General features: G+C 39.0%; 2 protein-coding genes across 2 annotated transcripts in view; one reads left to right on the top strand and one right to left on the bottom strand.

Annotated features, from left to right (window-relative positions):
- Window positions 1-4623, bottom strand: part of itga4 (integrin alpha 4) — a 45147-nt gene extending 40524 nt beyond the window's left edge. Inside the window, exons 1-3 of the mRNA XM_058391383.1 lie at window positions 3853-4623; window positions 3401-3513; window positions 482-576 (exon numbers count right to left, since the gene is read on the bottom strand). Coding sequence (XP_058247366.1) covers window positions 482-576; window positions 3401-3513; window positions 3853-4052 — 408 coding nt within the window. The 5' untranslated portion in view covers window positions 4053-4623. The remainder of the gene's footprint in view (window positions 1-481; window positions 577-3400; window positions 3514-3852) is intronic.
- Window positions 1-12456, top strand: part of cerkl (ceramide kinase-like) — a 180897-nt gene that overhangs the window by 126791 nt on the left and 41650 nt on the right. The window lies entirely within an intron of this gene.

The following is a 12456-nucleotide window of genomic DNA, read 5'->3' as shown; positions in this document are numbered from 1 at the left end:
AACATTGTACAACCTTAATTATGATACTTCTGAGTTAAATGCACACTCTATCTGATAGAAGCTGAATAATAAAGGTAGAAAAGATAGGTGATAAACCTTTATACTCTAAGGAAATTTGTATACATTTTCCTTGAGAATATCCACAATACATGCTTATGAAGGAAATTATTTAGAATCACACTATCTGGTGTCCCTCAGATGAGAATGGGTTCCCTTTTTGAGTCTGGTTCCTCTCAAGGTTTCTTTCTAATATCATCTCAGGGAGTTGTTCCTCACCATTGTTGCTTCTACTTTGCTCATTAGGAATTAATGCACATTTTATTTTTATTTTTTTTAATTATATTTCTGTATTGAGCTGCTTCGTTACAATGCCCATTGTTAAAAACGCTATGCAAATGTAATTGGATTGAATGTATGTAGAAGCTCAGTAACCTTATATACTAATTTAATAAATATATTCAAAGGGAACTGGGAGTCGTACCAGTACATCACCGGTGATCGGTCTTCGGGAAAGGCTGACTCCGAGCCACTGGTTATCGCTTTCAGCCTGGCATGTTTTCCCACAGTGCTCCACACCTGCACAAACAAAAAAAGTGTTATAACTACTGTATAAGCAGTATATACTACATATACTATATTGCCAAAAGGTTTGGGACACCCCTCCAAATCATTGAATTCAGGTGTTGTTTTTCAGGGGTTGGGCTTGGCCTCTTAGTTCCAGTGAAAGGAACTCTTAATGCTTCAGCTTCATACCAGGACATTTTGGACAATTCTCATGCTCTCAACTTTGTGGGAACAGAATAGAGATGTTCCTGTTCCAACATGACTGCACACCAGTGCACAAAGCAAGGTCCATAAAGACATGTATGAGTGAGTTTGGTGTGGAGGAACTTCATGAACTCAACCTGACAGTACATCAATTGCTTAGTTGTATAAAAAAAATGAGATGAAATGTAAGTCGCTTTGGATAACGTCATCTGCCAAATGCCAGAAATGTAAATGTACCTTAACTAGCTAGCTGTCAAACATTATCTCACAATATTAGACTGTACAGTAAACTCCAATTGAAACAAAAGTAGCCACCAAATATATTTTGGCTGCATTTAGATTCCTGGTAAAAAAAAAATTCCGCCAAGCCAAAATTCTCTAAAGACTGAAAACACATTTCCAAACTAGAGTTAATCATCGGCCAGAAGAGGATGGGTTAAGTTACATTCCTCTGATGGTTTTCCTCAGAGGTTTCTCAGGTTGCTAGCGTTTCTTCTCTTCAGCTTTCGCTTGCTCAGTGGAGATGCAGATCAAACACCCTGATTGCTGCAAAGCTCTGAACTGAATTGAATTGTCAATTCTCAAAACTCTCCCAATCCTGACTCATCAGACCCCATTTACACTTGGCTATCTAATGCATCTACAAATTTTGTGGAGACTGGGATTCTTTACATAAATGTAAATGCACCCAGGACACATAAATACAATCATTTACGTATTCGACGCATTTCAAGAGGACTGAGAGCCATTTTAAACAAGAATGAATGCATGACATCCTGCTGTACAGTTACACAGAGACTGAGGACATGCTGAGTCAGCGTATACTACTGACAGCAACAACTACAAAAAACGGATTTGCCTCTAAAGGATGCAAGAGATCCTCCAAACGTTACAAAAATGGGATTAACATTTAAATTTTTTTTATTAGTGATTAAGGACAAAATATCCAAAGATACAAAGTTAGATGAATTGTAGTGTAATGATGAGTTTAAACACTAGGCAGAATTACTTCACTTTTTTTTTTTTTTGCCACGTCATCTTCTCTTGCATAGAACTATCAGAACTGAGAAATAACACAGGAAGTTGTTTGTCCATGCTCTAATTTGCTGATTTGACAATATTTATTTGCAAACAGTGTTTCAGCATCTTAAAGGTTCACTGTGGAGATGAATTGGCAATTTAAAAGTAAGAAGCCTGTGTGGTGGCGTTAACTATATATAGACGTGAACTGGAAAACATTCTGTATGACTCATTTATGGTTTTCACACCATCTTTCTTTCTTTATTTGGTGCCTCCTCCAGCCGGCTAACATTCAAATTTACTTTATGATGCTCCCATCATATAGCTTGGGGTAATTGTGTTGCATTAAAGATCACGTTCACGTGACGTGAGCTCAGTTCGGAGCAGGTCAAGTCACTGAAATGCAGCTACTCTGTATTGATGGCGATCAGGCAGCTTTAAAGACATCTAGATGGAAATTATGTCGTTGTCTAGAGAGAAAGACAGAGGTGACAGTAGCAGGGAAAAACTCCCTAGCCATACTGTTTAGCGCTGTTATATCTTAAATGGCAACGTTTTTTTATCGCAGATGTTTCACAACTTGATGTAGATTGTTTTTTGTATTTTGTGATGAGCACAGAACATTGCTGATGATTACAGCAGCAGTTCCTAGGTACAAATCTCCATGATACAGGTAAGATTATCCACTGAAAATGATGCTGTGAAGATCTTTAGGGAATTCATGTAGGCCCAGTGATGTTAGCAGTGTTTGAGTCACGAGTGCTCTGCTGCATCATGACCGCTGAATTCCCTCAAGCTCAGCATTACACTAGCACATGTTGGATGTGTGCTAGACTGTCTGGCTGACATCATGCTTTTCCACCCAGAACCTAGTATAAATCGTCCGTCAGTTCCCACTGGGAGCCGTTTCTCATTCTCATGCAGCCACTGTAAGGAATCCAAACTAGTCCTGATTCTTCTGTACAGCTTTGGAGAAGAAAAAAAAATCCTGATGGACGAAGGATGTCTTGCACTTCCTGTCCAACTCCTGTCAGTCATGGAACAATAGCAGTCTCACTTCCCTTATTTGGGAAAAGTGAAGCCGTGCTTCATAATGACAGGAAGGGAAATGTGACCGGCCCTCTCGACTAGCCCACTTCATTCATGGCTCATTTGTTCAGTAAATACACAAGAGGAAGAAGCGGCCACTAACTCTGACCCGCATCCAAAACAGTGGCATGTGAATTTGATTGAACAGAGACGTTCAGAGCTCCAGAGATTTGATGTCTAGACATTGAGCAAGAGAGCATGAACGGTGACAGAACCTTTATATATCCTTTTGCGTATATATATTTGGAAATTCAAGATGGAACGAAAATGCATATACGATAGGAAGGAAAGAACAGGACAAGTAACTCCACTGTCCACTACGCAAACAGGGCAAGGGTTCCCATTTTTTGATTCTCAGTTCCTCTCAAGGTTCCTGACTAATGTTCTTGGAATTTGTGTAAAGATAGTTTTTGTTTAGCATGAAAAGCAGTTTATTAGATTCGCATAACTGATACCTAATAAACTCAGCTATATCTTGAAAAGCAGAATTTGAAGTTTATGAAGCTTAAAGACGAACACTTACCAGTTTGAAGCTGTTCACATTCCTTATTTGAAACACTGCACTTGTAAATGGCACCAGGTTTCTGAACACTGGAGTAAAACGTGGAGTCGGCTACTGGTGCTCCAACAATTAACCTAAAAGTGATAAAGCAATTCAGGTTACATGTTTTATTACACAATTTATTACACAATAAATGCTGTGAAATGGAAATTATATAAATATAGCCTTCTGTTGCAAACACTGAATACTGAGACTGTTTTATTTTAGTATTGTACAAATACACTGGGATGGGATTTTATATTTGAATAAAAAGGCCCTTAGTGACACATCTAATTTGTAACCTACAGATCTAATTCATCTTCCATACAACATGCGTTAGTATTTTATACAGGGTCCCATATATAATCATCATCTCTCGCGCGCACTCTGTAAGATAAAGTATAAAGTCTAATCATAAAGTTGTCCTCACTCACCACGCGCTCTGTTTGTCCTTATGGAGCAGAACTGAGTAACCGAATAGAGATGAATTGGGTCCTCCAAAGTGCACCGAGTTATCCACATCTAAATTATAGCCGTCCGCCGAGTTCAGCAGGCAGCACGCGCAGCCGAGCACGGACAACAGCATGCTCACGCGCCACCGGGAGCTCATCCGCTTCTGTCCCTCTGTACTCATGGTCGCAATTTTTTTTTTTTTTATATTTCCAATTAGTATTGAAAAAGTTTACGCGTTAGATCAGAAGGCGTTCCGACAATTAAAAAAGGAAAGTTCTTCATGCAGGACAAACTCTTCATGTCATTTCTTCCAAAAAGTTTTCAGTGCGGTCTCGTGCATGTGTGTGAGTACGTGTGTGTCTGACCGCGCGCCTGTTGCGCTCTGAGTCTGAACATCTGCTGCTGCTGCTGCTGCTGCTGCGGACCGGTGCGCGCGACCTCCTCCTCTTCCTTCCCCTCCTCTTCCTTCCCTGCTTCTTCTCTTCCTCGTCCTCCTCCTCCCCCTATCCTCTCCTCTCCACTCTTCTGTCCTCCTCGGGCTACAATTCCGTCACGCACGGATGAGGTCGGAGGGAAGACAAGGCGCTTTGATGTTGATCTGTGGGAGCGCGTGGAGGGCTGAAGGGGGCGTCGCTGAAAACTTCGTCCAACGTCCAAAAAGTTATGAAATTAAGAGATTATTAATTAAGAAAGCTAATAAAACAAATATTTATATATAACAAAGAGAGGGTGATAGGAGTGGTCTTCTGCTCTCCGCCTCAGTGTTTGTTGCCTTACTGCTCACCAGGGCTGTAAAGAGTGGCTATTTGAGTTAACACACCCTACTGTCCACCAGCTGAACTTAAAATGTAAAGTGTGTGACACTGACGATGACCAAAGCATTTCAGCCTTTTGGCCGGGTTCATGTTGTGTTCTTTAGTCTGGCCTTGAGAATATAAAAGGTTTGGAAGGTTATCGTCTCTTAAGATAGATAGATAGATAGATAGATAGATAGATAGATAGATAGATAGATAGATAGATAGATAGATAGATAGATAGATAGAGAGAGAGAGAGAGAGAGAGAGAGAGAGAGAGAGATAGATAGATAGATAGATAGATAGATAGATAGATAGATAGATAGATAGATAGATAGATAGATAGAATTAAGACTAAGAAGCAAACCCTAAATATAGAATACTAAAGTTAAATTGAATGTAGTAGTGCAGATATGAAACACAGTTGTAGTGAGTTTACACAGAACAGTGTGGGGAAACAACCTCAGTAACCTCAACCTCAAAGTTTAATGACCTCTATATGTAAAAGGCCAGCATTTACATGCTGTTTCTGCTTACAGAACTGCTGCTCAATTTGCTCAATGCTGTGAATTTTTTTCCTGCATCAAGTACAAACCCAGGAGATTTCTGGAAGACTCAAATAACCATGAGAAACTAATTTTACCAAACTAAATTTTCTGCCATTCTGATGTTTAATAGGAACGTTAACTGAAGCGTTTGATCTTGATCTATTGTGTTACACTGCTGAAATGTGATTGGCTGATAGGGAAATTGTGCATGTGTTCCTAATAATTTGACCATCGTAATGAATATAGCTGAGTGACTTTTATGGGTTGGACCTGGCTCTATGAACGAAGAGACAAACAAATAAGTGATAAAATGTGAATCTGAATGGATGAATATTGCTTTCATTCATAGTTTTACTGAAACAAATCTGTCAAAGTTTATGCTAGGAACATTTGGGACTTGCATGTTAATTACATTAAAAAAAATAAAGCATCATTAAAATATTATACAAATACGATTATAAAAATAGTGAAAGACATTTAACTTGTCATAGCTAGGTGAGTTAGGAAGAAAAACTCAGGCTTTAAAACTTAAAATAATTTGAAAGACAAAGGGCATGAGTTATATATCATGAAATAATTTGGGTTAACGGTGCTGTCATGAACATATAATATGTCAAGTAATATATACAAGTACTTACTACAGGTGTATTCGAAGTACTGAACATGTGTAGTATATTGCAAGCTTATAACATGCGTACATGATTCATAGCATGTGTAACGGTCAAATAAATTCAACTGACACTATCACACTATTTTTATCCCGTGACAGAAAATGATTTTTAGTCTAAACAATGTTCTGAGGTTGACTCCAGTGACTTACTGCATTCCTCGAGTAGCAGAGCAGGATTTATGGACCCGAGTGAGTAAGTTTGGAAGAATTCAGCATCTGTAATGCGTTGTGAGTCCTTCTGGCTTGTCAGCAGCAGAAGATCGTAAATGAAGCCTTCAGCCATTTCATGGCTTTAGGAAAAGTTGAACCGTCTGGTTTTATCCGAAATCAAACAACACAAACCAGCAGATCTCATTTACGAGGTCCGTTTTCTGTTTTCTGTTTTCTGTTTGAGAACACAGTTTCAGGGAAAAAGGTACTAAACTGGGGAAGTTGGGGTAAATCCCTGTCACTGAAATGCTGATTTAAGATAAAGTTAAGGTTGAACTTTAGGTTTTTCAGGGGTTGGGCTCGGCCCCTTAGTTCCAGTGAAAGGATGCTTCAGCTTCATACCAGGACATTTTAGACAATTTCATACTCCCAACTTTGTGGAACAGTTTGGGGATGACCCCTTCCTGTTCCAACATGACTGCACACCAGTGCACAAAGCAAGGTCCATAAAGACATGGATGAGTGAGTTTGGTGTGGAGGAACTTGACTGCCCTGCACAGAGTCCTGACCTCAACCCCATAGAACACCTTTGGGATGAATTAGAGCAGATACTCTGAGCCAGACCTTCTTGTCCAATATCAGTGTCTGACCTCACAAATGTGCTTCTAGAGGAATGGTCAAAAATTCCCATAAACACACTCCTAAACCTTGTGGAAAGCCTTCCCAGAAGAGTGGAAGCTGTTATAGCTGCAAAGGGCGGGACAACTCCATATTACATTCATGTGCATGGAAAGGCAGGAGTCCCAAAACTTATATAGTGTAAATATGGGTCAGCTATGGCAGCGCCAAAAGGGCCAAAAATAACCAGAACCTAATCCACCCTATCCAGCATTTAACATTTTTCTATGGTAATGTCATAATAAATGGTTTTCATTTTGACCAAAATAAGAAAATGTGCATCATGGTCCGTCTCCAGTCACAGATAAGACCTCGTCGTGGCTGAGCTGTATTTGTGTTTTGGCAGCCGGATTTTGGATGAGTTCATCCCTGTTATTTCATGCCATCACTCTGTTACTATCTGGGAGGAAACTTGTGCTTACATTACATTTACTCACTTTGTCAGATGCTTTTATTCAATGTGATTTACAACTAATTCAAAAAAAAAAACCAAAATGTAAAGTGCACAATTTTCCTTTCAGGCTAAATGTAGTTGATGAGCCAAAGCATGTTTGGTGTCCAGCGTTTGTCTCTTCAGTTTTGTTATGTTTTGTCTGTAGATACACATATCTGGCAAGTATTAGTGCCACTGGGTTTAGCTCTGAGCAAACACACACACACACACACATGACATGCCTCAGTATAAAAAAATAAATGAATTAATTGTACATTTTACAGTCAGAGATGTGGAGAAACAGTCTCACTATCTCTACTGAGCCTTGCATGTTATCTCCCTGTCCATACCGGTTTCCTGTAATCTGAATTGACTCTAAACTGCACCTAGGTGTAAATGAGTGTGTGAATGTGTGTGTGAACACACCCTGACTGGTGTCCCATTCTGAGTTTATTCTCATCTGACATCCAGCGTTCCTGGAATGAGCTCAGACTTTGTACTTAAGATGAACAAATGCTACATTTCAACATACAGTTCATAATTAATGCATTTCTACCATACAGTTTTACCTCAAATTAGATGACGTTTTCTTTGTATAGCACTTTTTTAATTCATTTTCAGATCTTCAATGACCATGATGACTGTTTTTATAAAAATAGCAGTGTAGTATAAAGCATCAGAAACAAGGGTGTGTGAGATAATCTGAGGTAATCGTGTGTGAGATAATCTGACTTGAACATGTGTAAAATAAAATGAGGTAATCGTGTGTGAAATAATCTGCGGTAGGTGTGTGGTCATTTATTCAGCGGTTTAGACAATGCTAACCCGTGTGTAGGATTATGTGTAGCTGTAGTGCAAAACTAACCAACACACTGAGCAAGGCAGAACACAGTACTTTAATGCCCTGCTATTAAAATTCATTTTAAATCCTTAAGACACCGCTACAATCCCGAAAGCAGCAACAAAACCTTCAATCTGTTATCTGCTGTGGTAACTCATCCGTTGGGCGAATTTTCAAGATTCCCACGTCAAAACATTTCACATTTGCAAGAGGCTTACGACCATGATGAAGCGATGTTTGTAATGTCGGCATAGTGCTGAGAAAACACACACACACAAGCACACAACCCACAAAACCTTTATTGAGCGAGCCAAGAGAGCTGTTCCCCTGTAAGTGAGGTTGCACATGCTAAATGAAGTAGTGTTAAACAGTGTGAGCCCAGGGACACTATCAAGCCTTTGTGTGTGTGTGTGTGTGTGTCTTTCATTACCTATCAATAGACACAACAGTGGCACTTACATGGCCCCAGGAGTTCACACAAACCCCTTTAAGATGTATGAATGAAGGACTTGTCTTGACCCACTCTCTCTGCCTCACAATCTCTCTCTCTCTGTCTCTCTCTCTCTCTTTCAGTCTCTCTGCTGCTCTTTCTCCATGAAACAAGACATAAATTAGTGTAGCAAACAGAAGCCAGAGGCAGTTGGGTGTAATCATGTCATCTCCTTATTTAGGCTTTCCATGGACTCAGAGTGAACAGAATCAAGGTCAAATAAGACATAGAGATGTTCATCAGAACCTATATCCAAACACAGAACAGACAGAAAGGCCAAGGTTTGAAACAGCAATGATTAAATGCTGAATAAATGGATTTATTCTTTTTTAATAACATCTGCCAGTGGTTTATATCAAAGCAGTTTAATTCTAATGATTCTAATATGTCACTATTTCTATAGAGGTAACCTACACATTGACATGTATAGCAGATATTTCACAAGCATGGCTTTATAGAGAAAAAAAAACAACTTAAGTAATTGACATGGCAAAGTTTTCTGAAATAATAAGCCTTGATTATCTACATACATTACAGCACAGTGGAATTCTTTTCTTTGCATATCCCCAGCTGAGGAAGTTGGGGTCAGAGCACAGGGGCAGCTATGATACAGCACCCCCTCTGGAGCAGACAGGGTTAAGGGCCTTGCTTAATTGCTCAGCAGTGGAGCATGAACCCTGCCCTTCTGGTCAACAACCCAGACCCTTAACCACTTCAGCCACCAATGCCCAGAAGACTTTAAAACATGGGATCAAACATGGAACACATGGTCCAGCCTCCACTCCCTATGTGCATCAATGAGCCTTGACCACCCATGACCCTGTCGCTGGTTCACCACTGTTCCTTCCTTGGACTGCTTTTGATAGATACTGACCACTGCAGACCGGGAACACCCCACAAGAGCTGCAGTTTTGGAGATGCTCTGATCCAGTGGTCTAGCCATCACAATTTGGCCCTTCGTCAAACTCACTCAAATCCTTACGCTTGTCCGTTTTTCCTGCTTCTAACATCAACTTTGAGGACAAAATGTTCACTTGCTGCCTAATATATCCCACCCACTAACAGGTGCCATGATGAGGAGATCATCAGTGTTATTCACTTCACCTCTCAGTGCTCAGAATTTTATGCCTGATCGGTGTACATGCTAAAGTTAACAGCTGTTCCTACTAAGATCAAGACAGACCTTCAATCTTTTCTCAGTAATGGCTGGTCATCTTTGCTTTGTGATACTGTGCTGTCATTTACAAATCGGCTTCACATCTCTACAGCATTGTGTCATCCTCTAGATGTAAATCTGCTTTGAAAGCTGTCAAGTTTATTATTTAGTGTGTCTGTTCCGTCTACTCCAGATTTCAACTCGCTTTTATTTTAACCTCTGCTGTGTGTTCAGGCTAAAAAGTGTGTTGGTGGAAGCTTCCTTTTTTTCAATCTAGCCAGCCAAACATGAAGAGTGATGTATATGTCCATCTTTAAAGCCTTAAACTATTGTAGTCAAGTATGTGTAACTTGACTGATCTAAAGCAAATATTATATACTGTATATACAGCATAACTGATTTAATGTAAAGACGTACTGCTGTGTTTAATGTTGATGCTCCGAGCAGCCATGTCGATTTGACATCAGTTGCTTAACTCTGAGTTTTATGAGACCTCCTCAGTTTAAGGGTGTGTTTTCCTTGTTTTCTCCTAGTAGGAGGTCAGAAATTTCAATTCAAACCCAGCACAAGTATCAGAAGGAGTTGAACCATCAGAAGCCTTCATAGCCTGATCCTCAAATGGCCGACACAATAAGTAAAAAACAGCACCTGAAACACAAGATGACACAACAGTAAAGAAAACCAGGAAGCAACAGCAGAAAACAGGAAACAGGACGTAAACAGGAGGTCTCAATTACACCAATGTTGCATCAACAGCACACTCCAAAGCAATCACAAAAGCAAATTTCACACTTTTCTCATATCAGAATCCTACAGTATTACATTATTTCTTTTTCAGTATTTCTAAATGAAGATTCAGAAATAAAGTATGATCAAAACTGTTCAAGAGATTATGTGGTCTCAGTTTTGCTAGTTATTTAAACATTTACAGCTAGCAAGCTTACTAATACTGCTGCATGGTGGTGTTGGTGATCTGAGTATGACTGAGTAAGCAGAAGACCAACAACATCATGGAAGCATTATTATTAAGCTTGCTAGCTGTAAACCTAAGCTAACATTCTAAACCAATTTAATGAGGCACTGTTCCTCCCAGCTCTCAGAAACATCTCAGTAAGTTTTTAATACTGAAGGAAATTGATGTTCACAGGATTTTACCAGTACAACCTGGTGCATGAATATATCTTTTAAGCTGTTTTATAAGAATGGTTCTCCATATATCTTTATTCATACTGTATCTATTTTGATGTTATGAAGATCATCTGACTGACTATGGCATATGGTTGTTGACTAACTATGGAGTGTTTGTCATCAATAACCCTTTCTCATTTAAGATTATGATTTGTGGGAATTCTTTCATGAACTAATGATGGTCTATCTTACAGGTTCCCAACCCTGGTCCAGGAATTCAAATTAACAACTAATTAGCAGTTAATTAGTAGCAACTCTCAAATGTGCAGGACAAGGGCTATTCCAGGACAAGAGTCCAACCAAATTTTTGAGTTTATCTTGGACTAATTGGTCAAGTTCAACAAATCATGGCTATTTATCACTTGATAAGAAAGTGTGTTGTCCATGGGTGTATCTGTGTGTTTAATGCCTTCTGATATCCTGATGTCCCATCCAGTATCCAGCAGAATCCTGACTAGGATAAGGCAGTTACAGGCTCGAAATGAAATGAATCAATGATTGAACAGTCCTGATCCAGTATTCATGGTTGCCAGTTCATACTAGTCTCACATCTAAATCTGTCTGCTCCTGAGCTTGTTATAAAGGTAAGCTCTGCAGTCTCTCATCAGAAAGCCTCTTGTTCCAGGTTTAACCAAGTGTTAAAGAACCACCTGATCTCAATAAACAACACAGCAGCTTCTTATAATAGACTTCCAGACAAGTGTATCAGCTAGACAGGTGGAGTCTGAGCAATCAACCTTCAACAAGGGTTCAAACCCAACTCACAAAAGATTGGCAAATGTGGTATTTATTACCTTCTACCTTCATGCATTGCACTTAGTCTCCTCCACTTCAACACCAAATCCAGACAACAATGTGGAAATCATGCCACTGTGTTTACTTACAGCAGTAGTTTTAAAAAAGCCCAATATACAGTTTGCTAAAAAAAAAAAAAGTCTGTCTGGAAAATAATCAGATAGGAAACACTAATTCAACTAATACACTAACACTAATAATATTTCATCATTAAACCATTAATAAAAGTCCAAGTGCGCTGACTGACTGAAAACAGCCTCTTTAAAAGAAAAGCGAAAAGCTAAAATCACACTTAAATTCAATTTGATTTAATACTATTTTTTAAAATACTGAGCATCATTTGAGTAACATACAGTTTATACTTCACATTTTACTAGATGTTGCTAAGATTTTAAGTAAATATAGTAAATAATAGTTTTAACCTGGGGTTGGGAATTTGGTAGGTCAGTGGTTAAGGTGTTGAACAACTGATCAGTAGGTTGTTAGTTTGAATCCCAGCTGCCAGTGCTGGGCCCCTGAGCAAGGCTCTTAACTTCAAGTGTATAAAATAAATTAAAAATGTAGGTCTTTCTGGATAAGGACATCTGTAAATGTACTAAACTATGGAACATTTGACTTTTACTTGGAATATCCAACTTTCTAGATAATCAACTTAAATGTGGAAAAGTTTAGCTACATAAAGTATCTTACAAATCTCTGGATGACTATCTAACAACTAACTGAATGGTAAAAACAGTTACCTTTAAATGCTTAACCGTTAATGTTGGGTTTATGTCTATAAAGAAGCTGCACCGATTTGAAGTTGGTTTAGTTTTGGTTTGACGTGCCCCAGACTGAACAGA

This window comes from Hemibagrus wyckioides, linkage group LG06 (assembly GCF_019097595.1).
Source record: "Hemibagrus wyckioides isolate EC202008001 linkage group LG06, SWU_Hwy_1.0, whole genome shotgun sequence".
NCBI classification, from domain to species: domain Eukaryota; kingdom Metazoa; phylum Chordata; class Actinopteri; order Siluriformes; family Bagridae; genus Hemibagrus; species Hemibagrus wyckioides.
The sequence above is the reverse complement of the archived record's forward strand: the minus strand, read 5'-3'. Positions and strand labels throughout refer to the sequence as shown.